Raw genomic sequence first — 18,911 nt, 5'->3', positions numbered from 1 at the left:
GACAGTCGACACAGCTTATTAGAGAATCGCGCATAATATTATCATTCGAGTATTGTTATCACTTTTTCAAGGATTTTGCATGGTTCATTTAAGTCACCTGAAATTGAAAATTTAATACTCACTTGTAACTGGTATCCATGGCCTGGCTGTAGTTTTCTGAGTAGGCGCCGTGTGGTACCAATATGGATCCCTGGGTGTTGGGCGGGAATATATGCCTATGACCGGAGGAAGCCGAGTCGTTCCTGGCTTCCAAGCTGGCCTCATCATCGGAACGAATGTTGCTGGAGCCAACTGAGGACACGAGGCTGCAGATAGAAGAAGTTTCAATGTTAGATCAATCAATACACGTCGGATACGCATGGTAGATTTTAAAAAAAAAGTATGCATTGAGGCAATGAACATGATTGTACTTGCGTTTCTCAAATGAAACATGGATGGAAAAGACAATAACTTTCGAATATTTGAAACTACCAGGATGTAATAGTGAATTCGGTGTAGTATTTCGGAATAGGTGAATTCGAATGATAATGTCGGTTTTGTTTATGAAACGTTTGTTAAAGAAATCCAACATTAGAAGACTGATAATGTTACCATACACATGAATGTTTTTATCTTCTTTTCAAACGTACTTTAATTTTTACTCAAAACATGTCTAGTGCATGAATCATGTACGGTTAAAAATAATAATTAATTAGTTAAATGAAGGGAAGAAAGACTATAAAATTTCCCGTATGTTATATCAGACTTTCCAACTTTATTCGAGAATTATGTATAATCGCCGGTAAAAGTGCTAAATGTAGCGAAATTTAACAAAACTTTATCGTAACGAGACTGGTGATTATGCATAACCACCGGTATGTAATTTTTGCAGTAACATATAGATAGATAGACAGACAGGACCGCTCAGAACCCCGGATTGATGCAAAGCAGTAACATATACATTTGGAATCAGTTGCAACCTCAGCCAAACGTTGTATATATGTGAAAGTCGTATAAACGAGGTTCCACCCTATATCGCACCTCCCCATTAGCAAACAAAATTTTCGGTCCCATGGGTGTCCGTTACCGAGAGATTCTACTGTAGTAACAGCACAAAACGTGTGGTCAGTCGCAGTGAGAACACGCGTACACATAAAGTGGCGCAACAGTGTTCTGGGTCGGATGTACCCTGGCGAATATAATTTAATGTGATTCGTATATTGCGATGCAAAATGAATGGTTAATTTTATTCGGCCGCGTTGCTCTCAAGCAACATGTATTTCTTGTATTTTCCAAGTAAAGCCATTGTAGCTATGTTTTTGTATTTTGAGCTGATTTTGGAATTTTTGACGCTTCTAAGCCACTCCTAAGAATTTGATTTTCACTTGCGAGTTCATGAAGTTTCTATAATTACCAGCAGGATGGTTAAAAGGTACACGTGCCTCCTATTTCTTGACAAACCAAGTAAGAACGATTTTTGACAATTTCATTTTGGAGGGAAATTCCATGTGCGGAGGAGACGTATTGCCGTGCGTTCTTCAACAATGACAGAGAAGGAAGTTGGCAAACATGTACAACATCCGACATTTCTTTAGGTATTGACAATATTTCTTTTTTGTCATGTAATAATATTTAGGGTACCTTATTTGCTTAATATAATCTCTCAAAATCTTCCTCCTCTTCAATGCTTGCAAATTAAAGGATTAAGTAACTACTACTACTACTACTTGCTTCAGCAACTAAAATCTTTTCTCAACTTAATGAATACAATGTACGGGGTTTGTGTTCAAAAACGAAGAATCCATCGCCAACAATTCACCGAAAGGAAAATTTACCGCCGGGAAAACTCATCGATGGGGAAATAATTGATCAAGTGGGTGAGTCACTAACGGCCGTATATTCACCAATACAGTTTAAACTACAATCGCAGGTGAAACGATTAGCGATCGACACGGATTGGTTAAAATCCTCAATTTAACCAATCCATTTCGATCTTCAATCCTTTCACCTGCGATTGCAGTTTAAACTGTGTTGGTGAGTACGGTCGTATTACAGTCACTCACTCAATCGCTCACTCGCATGGTTACTCAGTTACCCACTCAATCGGCCACGTATAAAGTTAATTCACTCGCTCGCTAGCATATTCGCTAGCAGGGCCGTCATTTCAACTTTTTCCGGGGGGGGGGGGCAAAGCACGTGTACTCAATGTATGTATATATATACCATTTTTAGTGTATTTTCAAAAGCCAGGGGGGGGGGCAACGGTGCCCCCCTAAATGACGGGCCTGTTCGCTAGCTCATTCAACTGCTCATTCAGCCACTCACTCACTCACTAGCATATTCGATAGCTCACATTCACCTACTCATTCTGTATGAGCTCATGGTGATATTTGTACCCAATACTACCTTCATAGTAATGTTTATGTGCATTCCCAATAGTATAAAAACAGGGAATTTTTGTAAAGTAAATAATGTATGCATGTAATTCAAATGTGAATGCTCAGCACTGTCAACGGAGGCTCTGCTTGATTGTTCCCGTCGGCTCTGTGTGTATTCTGTGTGTGTGTATATTGCATATTCTGTAAAAGGAAAGGCAAACGAAACTGCTCAGCACTGTGGACGCGAGTGATTCGAAACTTGCAAGCACGGGGCAAGGGGAGCCACCACTATCAATCTTTGCTAACTTTCCCGACGCAACTCTGCCTCTTTTGAGGTAACGGAAGTAAGGTGCTTTGCATCAGTCCGGGGTTGTGAGCGGTTCTATATATATCTATCTATCTACTCATTCGGTTACTCACTCCCTCACTCACTAGCGTATTCGTTACCCCATTCACTTTCTCATTCGGTCATTCACTCACTTACTAGCGTATTTGCTAGCTCGCTTGCCTACTCGCTCGGTACTCAACGTATCGATAGCTCATCCACCCGCTCATTCGGTCATTTACTCACTGAACACACTAGCGTATTCACTAGCTCGTTCACGTACTCATTCGGTCACTCACTCGCCCACTTGCGATGACTCGATGAATTTTCCGTTGAATCAAAGCGAGAAGCACCGTGTTCAAAATAGTATTTGTGCTACGCTTCTTCTGAATGAAAGATTATATCATTCCTTCATAACGGATTTTTTTTCTTTCCATAAGAACTTTCCATCACGCCACATTTATTCGTATAATGGCCAGTATATAGTTGTGGCCGCAATAACCAACATCCGAATTCTGGACAAACTGGTCAAAATGTTTCGTTTTTTAATATTCTAATGATAATTTTCATTATTTTGTTGTGATTTTAGGCTGATAGAGTTAATTCATGCATAAGGTACAATGTTTCGATTATATAATCGGTGTTCAGTTCCATTGTATCGTTTTCGCTTTCGTCCAGTTTATGTCACGAATCCCAAATTGTTTGGGGATGTGAGTAGCTAATATGTGTATCAGTAAGATCCGAAGGAGGAGATGATGGACGGAATTTGAGTACCCTGCAATTTGTGTGCGTAAGATTCAGCTCACACGATTGATTACATAACAACGTCCTATATCAAAAGGGCAAAAACTCAGAAATTTTCATTTTAGTTTTATAAACACCATGAGAAGGGTGGAAAATTCCTCTAGATCAGAGGTTGTTAACCCATGCGTCACGACCCAAACCTAGGTCACAGGGGGCTCCCAAAGTGAGTCTTACAAATCCAGTGAGAGTGATTCTTGAAACTTGGGGCGGTGTTTCCGATATGGGTCGTACGAATCCACTTATAGCTCAAGCTTTAAGGGGAGCTTATTTCTTGAGCTGTGAGTCATGGCCCAAACTTGATCCGCAGGGGCTTATGAGAAGATTTGTACGAATTCACTTGCAGCCAAGAGTTTTCAGCTGTGGGTCCTGAGCGAAACCTTGGATGGGCTACAGATATGGGTCGTACAAACCACTCACAGGCAGGGGGCTCTTGAGCTATGGGTCATGAGCCAAATTATATTTGCATAGGTTTGCGACAAGCGTCATACGTATTCACTTAAAGCTAGGGGTTTGTGAGCTATATCACGGACCCAACTTGATTCGCCTGGACCACGGATAACCGACCCGATCCGCAGGGTGTTTCCGACATAGATCGCACGAATCCATTGTTATAAATCAGTGGTTCTCAATGTGGTCATTAACGCTCCCTTGGGGGCGATGGAATGTTCCGGGGGGGGGGGTGGTAGAAACTACGGGTATAACGTAGGATCCTATGGGTTAGATTGATTTGGGGGGGGGGATGGCGATGGAGAGAAAAAAAAATTCTAAAGAAGTGGGCAATGGGACAAAAAGGTTGGGGAAACTATGTTATAAATGAACTTATTGCGTCACTGGTTTCACTAATTTCGAAGAACCAGCAGTCCCATGGGTTGCAAAGCTGATCTTATTGTTGATTTAGAGTTACGGCTTTCTTTCTTTCAAACCGAGCACAACTCAGGTCTATCACCATTTATGGGTGATTTACTACCTAGCGAGTTGTGCCGGAGGTGTAACTGTGTCTGTACCTAACAGTCTGAGTGCATATGTAGAGAGTTACGGCTGAAAAAGGTTAAGAACTCCTGCTCTACACATATTACTACTGTTAACCGTACATGCAACTCGTACACATTCCACAGCGGAATTTCCAACGAAGTGGTGCACATCTGGTTGTAAATATATTGAGTTTCTTTTAATGTAACCAACGCTGAAACACCTTCTAGTGATGAGTGAATCCTTATAGGGGATCTAGTGCCCCGTACTGTAATTAAATCAGATTTCCATTCAATTCCATATAACGTGAATCTTTAAAATGCAGAACTCTCTCAAAACATAGAATTTTGAATTGTTGCCTTTTTCAAACTGGGCCGTCGATATGAGAAATGTCCTGAGAAATTCTCTATATCCAGGTTCGGTTACCATTCTAATGTTGTACAAGTAATTTTAGATGGTGATGACTAGGTCTAGGATTTTTATGACCTATAAATCGACAAAGTACGCTTCGTAAAAAATGCATCCATGCCTTAAAAACTTAAAATATGCAGTAAAAACCTTGAAAATATGTCTTTATAAATAGTCTGACCATGTTTCCTCGAGGAGATTACGGGTAATCACAAATCATTGCCGAAAACAATGCCAAAGGTAAGTAAAATTGCCAATTGTTTCTAATGTCGCGCATAGAAATCGCTAATTATGGAAAATGAGCTAGAAATGCTCTAAAAGTGTGTGACGCAACAGCTCCCTGTAGCGGCTCGGGATGGCGCTTGTACAACTATGTTCCTCCGTAATTTTGGATTGATATGCTATTCCCTAATTGCCCTTTCAGTTTGGTGATGTTTTTATGAATCACCCTGTATAAGGAGATAACATTACTATAGGACGCCACAAAATTTATGCTTTTGTTGACATCTCATCTAAATTAGCGTTGTTAGAATGCCACCACAGAATGCCTTTATCAGCCTTTATCAGCACTTATTCAGCAGTAAAACATTTCCGTAATGATTAGTTGATGCCACCTCGTTGGGCATTTTGCCTGTTGTGGCGTTGTATTTGTATTTGAATGATATGCAGTTAATTGTTTCACAATGTGTAAAAAGTATTTTTTCGCACACTACTTCTATGTAACTCTCACCGAATGTAGCTCCACGGTAACGTAACTAAAACTTTTAGAGGGTAAATAGTGCAAAATAATGATGTTATTAAACACCCTCGATAGAATGTACACTGGCGAAGAATTTAAAAATACGTTGAAGGCGATTTTAAGTGAAATATAAAACGTTTCGTGGTAGCGATTTCGAGATATAGTCACAAAATATCGATACGGAGTTTATCGTATTAAAGGAAGTCGTCATATCGAGAGGATTCCAACATTTGACCATAAGCAATTCCAACCAAAATTTGAAGAAAAAAAAAATCATTGTAGAGGGATTCATTGCTATATCGAGTACCGTTGCAGCGAGGTCCCACTGCACATAAATAACAATGAAGTGATTATTTCAGTAATTGTTACTTACATTGTTTTAAAATCTTCATTCCGTAGATCAACGGATCTTCCCCTCTGATGCAACTATCACCGGCTTCCTTGATGAAAGCCTCTTCTCCGTTCCGGAGGACTTTACCAGACTGAAAATTTCATAAAAAAAATTATTAAGGTGAATATAATATTACGACTCGTGAAATATGACATTGAATATTATGTTCTTATACACAGACGAGTCACATTCTTGTGACCGCCTCCTACTTGGAAAATCAAACACGAGTAACTCATCTGGAAACTGTGCATTCTGCATTCATCATTACATTCTTGAATGATAAGGGCGACCAACGTCGCTAGTCACGCATCACGTGACCCTCATGGGGATATCAGTTACTAGAACTTTACCGAAACTAAAATATTGATGCAGTGAGCCCTCGATACAACGGGTTTGCTTCGGTAGAGCGGCACATACAAATCCTATCTAGTCCCAATCTAGCTGCAGCCAAGAGAACAGAAAATCATTTCAAATGAGAATCGACTGCGTACATGTCTTTCATATATGTCAATAACGATAACAAAAGTCTAATGGACCTAAAAACAGCTACAAATTACTAGCCTAAGCCAGGCATGCTCCAGGACGATGTGTCGGGACTGGAAAAATTGTGTAAGTCCATTAAATCATCCCGTATTTGACGGGGGTATATCAATTTTTTCCATATTATTCTGCTCTTGGGAAGGCGATCGTGCCTATTGCAATGCCCTCCTCCCCTATGGATCCTTGAGCTGCGAATAAAGTAGAGGACGATATCTCTTTAGCCACGGAAAGAGCGAAGGCAGATATATTCACCTGCAAATGAGCTGAGGCAGATAATTTTTACCGAATGAGCCGAGGTAAATAATTTTCGTTACGAAAGAAGCTGAGGTAGACATCATCAGCTCTAAGTGGAGCGGCGGAAGATACCTTTAGCTTCGAATTGAGTAGAGGCAGGCATGTTAAACTACAAATGATCTGAGGCAGATAGCCTCAGCTGCGAATGAAGCAGAGACAGATATCTTCAGCTTCGAATAAAGCGGAGGCAGACAGATCCAGGTTGATGTGTGTTGGAGAAGTGACTTGTGTATGCGCATTGGTTCATCCCGTATTTTACCAGCAACGATGGGCTATATAGTTCAAATAAACATATTCCAGAACTAGAAAATGAGACCGTGCTGCCATCTAGAGTCTCAAAAATAACTACGACCAACATCAAATGATGCGTGTTATTCACGCTCCGATTGAAGAGTCTTCATCCGTCTGAGATGAAACGAAGACGGACAAGACCATCGCCGTGATCGTATAGTGGTTAGTACATTGCGTTGTGGCCGCAATAACCCAGGTTCGAATCCTGGTCACGGCACGAACTTTTGTGAATTTTTTTTATAGCGATAACCGATAAAATTATTTGTGACAATATCATGGAGAGAACATATAGTCTTCCCCCCTAATGCCAGAAACATGAATGTGGAGTGTCCTAAAAAACAAACGTTGGACATGACGTTTGAAAGTTCACTCTAACATGTTACTCTATGGAAGTTATTTTCCCAATATTTTGTAACATGTGTTTCAACAGGAAAACGTGTAAAAATAGTTCGAAGAAATGACCAAGACGTCCTTCATTGGAACCGAAACTCCTAAGACTTGAACCCAATCGAACATATTTCGGGCTAACTCAATCTCCCTGCTCACTCTATACGCAACGCACTTTCCAGCAGCTACCTAATGGGCTGCAGTCTGGTTGGGTTCAACTACAACTTCAGCCGACCCCACCGTCGCCACAGTGGTGGTCGGCCGAAGTTGGTTTGCTGTGGTTCCCAACTTCGAGGCACGAATGTGAGCCGATCTCCCCGTTAAAAAGTCTCGCCGCAGAGAGCAACAGGCCGATTAAAATACTGTATAAAGACAACGTTGTACTATTCAATCGTTACACTTCATACACAGTTAGAAAAATTGATGCCAGGTGGCAGCACTACACATAACACACATTACACAGAAACAAACTTCACGGAAGATTCACTATACGTACACACACATTCTAACATGCGCGAATTCATTAGAAGTTCCACAGAGGAATATGGGCGAGGTGCATGTCTGGTTTAGTAGTAGTCTACTTGGGTACGTTTTACCTGTGGGAATCATTCAGAATTCTGTTATGTGTATTCCTGAGCCGTGGAGTCCCTCTGATCTAGCTTCAGTCAGGATTACTACTACTGAACCACACATACACCTCGTCCATATCCCTTTATGGAATTTATAACGAATGAGTACGTGTTGAAATGTGCATATATGCGTTGTGAACCTAAATGTAAAGGTAGTTTCTGTGTAATGCAGCCAGGACTACTACTACTTAACCGTACATGCACCTCGTACACATTCCTCTACGGAATTTCAAACGAATTGGCACATGTCGGAATGTGCGCGGACGAGTTGTAAACTTACGGGTAGTTTGTTTTTGTGTAATGCTTGTTATGTGTAGGGCTGCCACCTGCCATAAATTTTCTTCAACGATGAGTGAAGTGTAATGATTGAATAATTGTACCGTTTTACAGACCCGTTACTCTCTGTGGAGAGACTTTTTAACGGAGCAATCTGCTCTCGCATTTGCGGCTCGAAGTTGGAAACTGTTGCCAGGGCTGCAGAAAGGCGTTCCAAATGTGACTTGACTGTGTATGTATCATTTCCATTTTCTCCGATAAACATTACCAAAGTCAAATGGTCCTTAAAATGACCACAAATTCTTAGCCACAACGATATAGACTGCAAATGTCCCAAATGAACATAATCCAGCGTTGGAAAACGAAACTATGCTGCCATCTGGAGTTTTACTTATAAACTAACATCAAGATGAAACGACGCGTGTTATTCACGCTCCGATTCAAGTGGATTCATCCGTCGGAGATGAAATGAAGACGGACAAGACCATCGCCGTGATCGTATAGTGGTTAGTACATTGCGTTGTGGCCGCAATAACCCAGGTTCGAATCCTGGTCACGGCACGACCTTTTGTAAATTTTTTTACATCGATAAACTGCAAGATTACGTTATTATCAATTTATTACGTACAATTTAAAATACCATTTCCGCATAAAACTAATTTTAATATTGTGTCTAAAGAGCAATACACGTATGATATGTTATCGGGGCTCGTTACAGAAAAAGGGACACTTGGAAATCCCGTCTTCAGTATAAGTGATAAACGAGTCTATTTTTTTTTCATTAACATTTTGACCCTTAACCGGCGTGGTATCTTGCCACCCCTTGAGAAAGAAATGCATCTGGACCATATTATTTTCAGTACCTTTGAAGCTAGTTGTTTACACGTGTTTGACAAATTTATGATGTTTTTCTTCCCTCTATATCGTTTTGTTCCCTCTATATCGTTGATCAAAGTTACCGCGGGGCCAAAATAACCCCACTACACCGCTTGTGTAAGCCTTTTTTTTGTCTAACGGCCAGAGTGTTCATTCAGATCGAAATGACGTATCGGAAGAGAAAGAGTGAGAGAGAGAGAGAGAGAGAGAGCGCCAGTTTTTTATCGATAACAGTTTCAAATACAATTAATGGCGAAACATCGGATATCCGAGGTGAGCATGAGGATAGTGTTGTTAGTGATTTGTTCGCAAGATCTGTGTGATCAATATGCCATAGTGTTGTTTAGGAGTGCTGTGTAACCGACTTCGAGTTAGGACTAATTTCGGTGCTTATGAAAATATTGTGATGAAAGTTGCGTTCAGAAAATTTAATAAATAATTTAAAAAACTTTGTAAAAAGCCACGTATCCCTCCATTTCTTTCGAATGTGTGTCTTAATAAAAGACCATTTTTGAGAAAAGAATTAAGAGAAAATTGAAAAATTATTTAGTGAATTAATATTGGCAGATTAATGAAGTCACGTAAAAAAACCCCATTGTCTTTATGAAGACACTTTTTGCTGATTTTCCAAAGTGCATTAATACTTGCTGGGGTCAAAATGACCCCACGACGCCAGTTACGCACAGAATTTTCACAACGCCAGTTAAGGGTTAAGTGATTTTTTTTTTTAATTTTCCAGATCCGCATTATAACTGCCACAGTGGAAATCACTGTACCTTCTAGTGCCTACTATTTTCAAGAAGAATTATTTTTTTTTTTTGGATTGTGTGAGCTGATAAATGTCTTTCCCCCAACACAAAGAGAAAAACAAGTATAGTTTCCTGTTGTTTAATATTGTACGCTTAACCGTATAACTACCTCCAAGGGAAAGGAAACAACATCATCTCTCTCCTTCTGCTGTCAATACGTGTTATCAAGAGAAGAAAAATTACAATGGTATCTGGGTTCCGGGATGCGGAAATGAAAAAGTTTTAAGAACCCTAGATATTTCGGGATTGCCGAAATAAAGCTGATCAAGTTAGACGAGATATCTCGGGATTGCCAATGTAAGGGTAAACAGTTAGAGCACGCACTGCGAGAGGTTGTTAGTTTGAGCTGCGAGAGGTTGTTAGTTTGAGCTGCGAGAGGTTGTTAGTTTGAGCTGCGAGAGGTTGTTAGTTTGAGCTGCGAGAGGTTGTTAGTTTGAGCTGCGAGAGGTTGTTAGTTTGAGCTGCGAGAGGTTGTTAGTTTGAGCTGCGAGAGGTTGTTAGTTTGAGCTGCGAGAGGTTGTTAGTTCGGGAAGAAAAGTTTGCAGCCCCTGGCTGCAAACTTTTCTTCCCGAACTTTATCTCTGCTTGGAATCCACTTTTTCGTACTTCTCGTAAATGTCTAGCTGCAACGAGAACACGGTAGCCCAGGTCGATAAGATACTCGCCTAAAGTACCAAAGGATTTTTAGAGATGTTGCGAGATCGATACCCGATTCGTCCTCGTCAAAAACTTTTCTGACTTACGGGAACAACAGAAACGGTGACAGGACCACGGAAAAAGATTGCTACAGCAAGGAGTCCCATACCGAGGGGTTAGCGCACCAATCTGTCGGTGAGTATGAAAAAAAAAGGCTGCCGTTCTCTCTCGGAATCGGCAATGAATTGTAGGTCCCGTTTTAATTAGCCCTCGTGTGCAGAAAATGACAGTAGTGCGGCAAAAAAAATCAACTAGCCCAGTAATAGACCACAAATAGAAGTCCAAATCGAGATTGTGCTGTCATCTAGATTCTTACAGATAAACTAACACCAAGACTAAACGATGCGTGTTATTCGTGCCGATTTTGAGTGTCTTCATCCGCCTGAGATGAAACAAAGTCGAGCGACACCGTCGCCGTGATCGTATAGTGGTTAGTACATTGCGTTGTGGCCGCAATAACCCAGGTTCGAATCCTGGTCACGGCATGTGCCTTGGCAACCTTTTTTTTTATGTCAACAAACCGATTGAATAATTTGCGACAATATCGTTTTGACTACTATTATGGACAATTTAAATCAACGTTGCCACATAAAACAAATTTTAATGTTTTATTTGTGTGCCAGGGAGTGCAAAACCTCCGGCATCCTCTCCTCTTCCTAACCAGAATATGGGCCTCCGCTCTGTCTCAACGAAGAGATATAAGCAGGGGAAAATAACCCCCACCCCGCGTAAAAGTGTTCAGGTAGAATGTGTCACTAGTAAAAAAAAGCTGACCATATTCCCTTTATAAAAATACAACAAATCGGGATCCATAGGGTACCATAAAAAATTTACGCCCCAAAAAAAACCATGTTAATTTACCAATTAAATTGCTTTGCGGGAAGTAAAATTGCCAATTTTGGCTAAAAAATTGCTGAAAGCACGTGAAGTTTCCAACTATCACTGAAAATTGCTAAAATGTCGTCAGCGGCTGGAAATAGAGGGATACTGCACATCGCAATACATTAAAAATTTTCTCGAGGGGGAGTTTCAGATTTTTTTTCCTTCTGAGGGGGGGTTTAAGTTTTTTCCTGCAAAATAACACTATAATCTCGGCTCAACGGGGGGGGGGGGTTAGCACACCAAAAACTCGCCCATAGGGCTGTCTTAAGAGTATCATGTTCCCGGGCCAAGTGGTTTTCCGGAGGCCCCAGGTAAATCCTAGAACATTTCAAACAAATCTCATTTTTGTGGGGCCCGGGTGTGCCCATGCGTTAGGACGGCACTGCCCCCCCCCCCTGCGTACGGCAAAGCATAAGACCCATAGTAGTTAACATCATGTGACTCTCAATCCTTGATTTTAGTAAAAAATCAGTAAATTATAGTCATGATTCATTAACTATTGAGAAAAAAGGGACAATTCTCAAAAAATATCAGAACAGCCAAAATTATGTGAGTATCCCGAAAAATACTGGGCATATAGTATATATATAATGCAGTTATATATATATATATATAACTGCATTATAGGAGCCAAAAATATTAACCCGTAAGCGGCAATTACGAGATATCTCGCCTCCATAAAAGCCTCTTCTTTTAGCATTGACATATATATGCGGCCCGTGGACAGAATAGGTTTAGCAACTCTGTTTTACGCTGCAAATTCATGGAAAAGAGGCCCTTGGAAATCCTGTCTTGGGGGAGAGGGACACACAAGCTGGATTTGGGGGGAATGGGGGCCACAAGAAATATTGTTCCAGGATGTGTGTGTGTGGGGGGGTGGGGGGAAAGCTTTTGAACAGAAAACAAGAACTTACAAAGCACTGGAATCCATCCATGTCCCTCCGCTGAGTATAAGTGAACACGACTCCATTTTCTTCCCAGCTGCCTAAACACCTGTATTCCCGCTCTGAAATACCAATAAATAATTATTACACAATTGTATCATTTTGTTACCTAAATTATAATCAGTTAATTAATTATATTATCACAAATGTAAAAAAATCATGTTCGTCCAATATTCCTGTCGTATTGATAAATATTAAACAATTTCGCGTTTAGTTCAGCACTAAATTTAGTGCTTGTCGCGCAGAGTGCAATATGGATGATGTTTCCCCCCACCCCCGCTTCTAGCGGCAGGGCCTAAAGCAGAGGTCGTCAACCTTTTCCCAGGCGCGAGCACTGCGTGTACCCACCAGCAAAAGAAGAGCACCCTTACGGCAAGTTTTACATACAAATGCATGAAAAGGCGATGATTTCAATCCCTTAATACAATTTTTCCCTATTTGTTAAATTGTAATATTGATCAAGTGCTCGCGAGCACAAAATTGGACACGAGCATCGAGCACACTGGGTACTTCAAAGCGCACCGTGGTGCTCGTGAGCAACGGGTTAAAGATGCCTGCCCTAAAGCCTGAGATCTTTTCTCGGGTCCGTCCATAGTGAATTTACTGTGTGAAAAAAAATGACGAAAATCGTTTCGGCCCCCGGGCTGGATCCTTGTTAGCCCCCACCCTTGTACGGGCCATGATGATGGTGCAATATATCCTGCATCTTTAACATTTTGGAACCCTTTGCCCCGTAATTTTAACTACCAACGCATGCGCAATAAAGTCCAAATACTTTTAGTGCCGCCATCTATCGACGAATAAGCAATACAAATCTTCACTCACAATGCAGAAAATGCATTTCTTCACGCTCCAATTACGTAATTTATTATTTATTGATTTTTAAGTAAGCTCGCAATGCAGCCGTGATCGTATAGTGGTTAGTACATTGCGTTGTGGCCGCAATAACCCAGGTTCGAATCCTGGTCACGGCATACGTAGCATTTTTTTTTTTCAATCTCCGAAATAAAAAGAATTTGAAGATCATTCAAATTTTGAATTCAAATTTAATTTCTGTGACTTCAAATGCTAATAGAACCTAAAAAGAAATGTGATTTGATTGAAGCTTAAGGTAAAAAATTATTATCGATACATAAATATTAATTGTAAATAACGACAGTTCTTTGGTAACCAAGGTCTTCATTGTCTTAATCCCCATGAAGTTCGGGGATTAAGATGCGTTATAAAAGTCAGTTTAAAAATATATATACAGGGGAGATTCCACGTACTGCCTTGCCACATTTTACTGGTGACCGTAGAAGCATATTTCCAATTAAGAAGGAAAATAATATCCAAATAACGTGTGAAACTCAAATACGTCATACTAGGGGTTGTGTAGTTATCTCAAAATATGGAAATTAACTTTTTTTATATGGGTACGCCTTGTTCTCAAAAACCCAATTGCAGAAACTTGTTGCCCTGCCTCTTCTGAGGGCAAAACAAAATCCCCGTTTCCAGGTGTAATATTCGCTGAGATATTTCAATTTATAAACATTGGGAAAGAAACGTTGTCGGTAAGCTACTGCCGTTCTTTTTTGAACAAAACAACTGATCATAGTTGTGCTCTACTTGACTGCTGACAGCTGCAAACTACTTGAATGCTCACTGCTCACAGTTGCAACCTTATTTGACTGCTCACAGCTTCAAACGACTTGACTGCTCACAGCTGCGAACTGCTTGACGCCTGATCATCCAGAACTAATTAAGGCGGTATTTAACGACATGGTTTAAACTAGCCACAATTTTTTGATAAGAGATCGACACGGATTGGTTAAATTCAGGTTTTTAACCAATCTATGTTGTATTGTCATACAACTATGTTGTATACAATCTACTCTTGTCCAAAAATTGTGACTACAGTTTAAACTATGTCGGTGAATACGGCCCTAAATGGACCAATTGCGAATTGCTTCGTGACTGCTCACAGCTTCAAAATACCAGGCCGCGTCGAAGCTGCAAAATACCAGACTGGTACGAAGCTCATGACGACTACTCATAGCAGCAAAATAGTCGATTGTTTTACATAGCTGCAAAATACTAGGCTGCTTCGAATCTGGAAATGACTACGCATAAACGCAAACTACCTGCTCTGTCTACTTATAGCTTATTTTTCTAAACCAAGCAAAACCTCAGTCTATCACAGCTGTGCAAGTGAGTATGCATGACGAGCTTTGGGTGTATCTGCCATCTATATTTTAGATTTTGATTGAAATGTAATACTCGATTATTTGTACAGTTGAAGATGGGAAGACTGTCACTCCCACACACAGTATTACTACTTTACTTTTGATCATTTGATCATTTTTGTCGCACCACGGTCATTTTCTTCACGCGAAGGCTAATTAGCCTACGATTTATTGGTGATTCCGAACGGAAGCCTTTTTTTATACTTACGGAGAGGTTGGTGCTCTAACCCTTCCATGTGGGACTTCTTGCGGTACCAATCTTTTTCTGTGGTCATGTCGCCGTTTCTGTTTTACTCCTGTGTCGGGAAAGTTTCTGTGACAGGGACGAACAGTATCGGATCCGCAACACCTTTAAATAATCTTTGATACTTTAGGCGAGTATTTTATCGACCTGTGCTATGCTACTTATGATTTCACACTACCAAATGACTGGCCGAAACTAGAAACTACGGACTGCCGATCGACTTGTTTTCGCCTCAAATTTTCGACTGATCACAGCGCACACACTAACGGACTTCTCACCGCTACAAACTACTCAAGGATTACATTGGAATATACTTAACTGCTCACACAGCTACAAACCACTGGACTGCTCGTGGCTGCCAACTACTCAACGGCTGATCATAGCCACAAAATAAATTACTTAATGACTGCTCATGACAGCAAACTATTCAGCGAATATCAATGGCTGCAAACTAGTGAACGACTCCTCGTGGCTGCAAACTACTTAACAGCTACTCACAGCAGCAAACTTGGCTATTTACAGCAAACTTCTTACAGCGGCAAACCATTCAACGACCCCTCTTGGCTGCGAACGTTGGTGTTTATGTTCACGAAAAGCTCAAGTTCGACCGTAAACAATCACTCCTTATCTGATTGTATCTGGTGTCGTATATCCACGTGCACTCGGTTCATGAATCCCTCTAATAATTTGAAATGAATCTTAAAAAAGGAACTTAAACACCAGTTGAAAAATGACATCTGCCATATGTCACTGATAAATGAGCATGTCATTTGGATCGATTCAACGAACGAGAGTCGACGCACAAAAACGGAAAAAAGAAAATCGGCTCATTAATTACGACTCTTACGTCGTATTTGAAACGATAAATTACGCGATTCTGTTTCTCTCGTACCATTATTACGCGGACTCATTGTGTTTTGCGCAAATAATATCAGTTCGCGGTTTCGTATAACGAAATTAAAGGCTTGACCTTGCATTGTTTGGAGTCACGCGTTTAATTATACTCCGACGAGTCACGCAATTCGCTTGTAGTTTGGAACTTGAAACCGAGTATCATCGACTCCTTCTTATGTAAGATTATATTGAAGTAGGTGGTATCATTCCGCTGTGTGTGTGTATTCGAGAACTCTCTTTTATTATGAGATTATTTTCCTTTCCTTGTGATTGGTTGGGTTTGGCGAACATTGTTAAGGAAGCAGAAGTCTCCGTCTGGACCATTTCTCTTCAATGGCGTTGAGTATGTCGTTTCACTCACTGTGAAAAGATTTTAGAGCTCAATTCCTGATGCTCTTTCGCGATTTTTTGGGACTCCCCACTGATATTTATTACTATAAAATATGAATGAGTATCCAATAACTTGCATTGTATCTCGTTGGGCATTTTGCATGTTGTGGCGTTGTATTTGTATTTTGCGATAAAGTATGAATCTTTCTTTTTTTTGCTTCTCTACTTAATAGAGGGACATCTGAACAAAAATGGCTGAAGGGAAAATTCTCAACAAACACGTAGTTTAGCAACAAAGATCGTCAATAAAATCGACCATTGAACTGACAACTAAGAAAATAAGCATTGGTAATTGGAGCAATTCACAAAATTATCGATATTTTCGCCATAAGAGTTGGAGTTTGTCGGCTTAGAAAAAAAATATATAACACACAGTGGTTCTGAACCATGGGGGGGGGGCATATGAGCCCTCTTGTGATCGTGGGATATTCTGTGATCCTGGGCCATGGGTGAAAATCAAGTGGAAGGGGATTCATGACAAGTGTGGGGGAAGGAGAGCACACAGAGATAGTGTCCATATAAGAGGTTAATTTTTTTTTATTTTAATAACTATTCATCCCCTTGCAACATTGATGACGTAGCTGGAATTCCTGACTTCGCACATTTATATTCCGCAAGAATGACCTCAATCTGTCACCATTTTCTTGATATACAATTTTAAAAACCGTCAGTTGATTGTGGAACATTATGTATATAAGCCCAATACAGAAATTGATATTCCTCACCTTCGTAGACATGGCCTCTTTCCTCGCAGTTGCTGACGCTGTAGAACATGATGTCGGGATTGTTACAATCCGAAGAAACCTTTGCGCATAGTCCGGCAGCGCCTGGGACTTCACCTGTGTAATCTCCCATTATCGGACACGGAGACATCTGAACCTTGTGGACTTCTATTACATCAATAGAATAAGAATAATATTCAATTTGGAATCCACTAACACCCATAAATAGTAAAGCGGGAAGAATAATCAAAACAAGAGAAATCTTATACTCACTTCCTTCGGTTAACCAGGCTTCGGATGGAAATTGCCGATCCGAACACAGATGCTCCGAATATTTTTCGCTTGGTTCAACTCCTGAAAAAACAAAATGATAGATCAGAACCACAGTTTTGGAATAACGAGAGGTCGAGGTCTTTACGACAATTGGTCATCTAGGTCATTGATATTGAGGGAAATAAAGCTTGTAATATGTAAGTGACGCGTCATAGAGATAAAAGGGATTCTTTGTTTTCCCCGCACCATCTTCGCTCACTAAAGATCCCTTAAAGTTTCAAGAACTTCTGAGATGGGAAGCGGGGTGTGTCCGGTCCTTCAATGTTCAATGTTGACGGATAAACGGATAAAATCCTCTGCAACCAGAATTTCTCCAATTGAGACAATGTTAAAGTTCCCCGGTTAATCGGATATTACGATTCACACGACAACTGTTAATACACATCAACCACTAACGCAAACGCGCTAGCGCGTTTCCAAACCTGTTTCCATTCCTGTTGAAATTTATCGGGTGAAAAAGAACACCAAGCATGCAAATATAACCTGGAGAAGAAGAAGAAGAAACCGTATGCAAATCTCCGTCACAGTGAAAAAAAGGCGCGGACGCCAGCCCTGTTAGGTTATTCCCGCGTGCAACCGTTCTAACAGTTGTAACGTAGGGGATAATGGCGCACTTTAGTAATACTGAAAAAGCAGACATGAATTTCATTTACGTATTCATTACGCAGACGTGCATTTCATTCATGCATGTCTGCTTTTTCAGTATTACTAAAGAGCTCCATTATGCCGAACATTACAACTGTTAGAACGGTTGCACACTGTAATGACTTCACAGGGCTGGCGTTCGCGTCTTTTATTCACTTTGATGCAGATTTGCATACGGTTTCTATTTCTTCCCCAGATTATATTTGCATGCATGGTGTGTTCTTTTTCTCCCGATAAATTTCATCACGAATACCGTTTTAACGTTTGCGGAGCGGCCGTTTCGAAACGTGCAAGCGCGTTTGCGTTTCATGTTAGACCATGCATTCTTTGATGACAATTGTTTGTATTGGTGTGTGCTATCACCTCTTGAAGTTTTTCTCATCTTTTCTGAATCACCCTGTATATAAAGCGCATAAATACGAGAGTGTATGGCATTTTACTGGTGGACCATTGATCATAGAAGCGTCCTTCCAATTAGAAAAAGGATCCAAATAACGCGTAGTATTCAGATATGACATTCATGTTGCAAGGAGTTGTATAGTTATTAAAATAAGTCAATTAGCTTTTTTGTACGGCCCCATGTGCCCAAAAACGGAATTAGAAAGTTGTTTCCCTGTCTCTCTTGATGCCAACTAAAAAATTTCATGTTTCCAAGTGCAATATTCACTGAAATATTGGAACTCGAAAAACGGAGGGAAGTTGGGGAAAACAACAGCATTAAATGCAACTAAAACGATTCACCGTATTTTTAAAGCTCTTTATTTCCACATTTTTTCGAATTCGATTATCTTAGTGAATATTGTACTTAGAAACAAGAAATATTTTGTTGGCATCACGAGAG

At 40.4% G+C, this 18,911-nt stretch overlaps 1 protein-coding gene and 4 non-coding genes across 5 annotated transcripts in view; 4 read left to right on the top strand and 1 right to left on the bottom strand.

The window, feature by feature from the left end:
• LOC149083626 (uncharacterized) overlaps positions 1–18,911 on the bottom strand; it is a 61,295-nt gene that overhangs the window by 2,076 nt on the left and 40,308 nt on the right. The window contains exons 10-14 of the mRNA XM_089234112.1: positions 17,366–17,446; positions 17,096–17,260; positions 12,588–12,679; positions 5,976–6,084; positions 123–305 (exon numbers count right to left, since the gene is read on the bottom strand). Of these exons, the coding sequence (XP_089090238.1) occupies positions 123–305; positions 5,976–6,084; positions 12,588–12,679; positions 17,096–17,260; positions 17,366–17,446 (630 nt within the window). The remainder of the gene's footprint in view (positions 1–122; positions 306–5,975; positions 6,085–12,587; positions 12,680–17,095; positions 17,261–17,365; positions 17,447–18,911) is intronic.
• On the top strand, positions 7,264–7,335 carry TRNAH-GUG (transfer RNA histidin (anticodon GUG)). The gene has a single exon. It is a non-coding gene; the product is annotated as a tRNA-His (tRNA).
• Positions 8,900–8,971, top strand: TRNAH-GUG (transfer RNA histidin (anticodon GUG)). The gene has a single exon. It is a non-coding gene; the product is annotated as a tRNA-His (tRNA).
• On the top strand, positions 11,205–11,276 carry TRNAH-GUG (transfer RNA histidin (anticodon GUG)). The gene has a single exon. It is a non-coding gene; the product is annotated as a tRNA-His (tRNA).
• Positions 13,520–13,591, top strand: TRNAH-GUG (transfer RNA histidin (anticodon GUG)). Its single transcript has one exon. It is a non-coding gene; the product is annotated as a tRNA-His (tRNA).

The sequence above is a fragment of the Pholcus phalangioides genome, unplaced genomic scaffold (assembly GCF_987345545.1).
Source record: "Pholcus phalangioides strain wild (caught in Gottingen) unplaced genomic scaffold, Ppha-v1.0 ptg000008l_1, whole genome shotgun sequence".
Classification (NCBI taxonomy): Eukaryota; Metazoa; Arthropoda; class Arachnida; order Araneae; family Pholcidae; genus Pholcus; species Pholcus phalangioides.
Note: the sequence above shows the minus strand (reverse complement) of the source record. Positions and strands in the feature narration are given on the sequence as shown.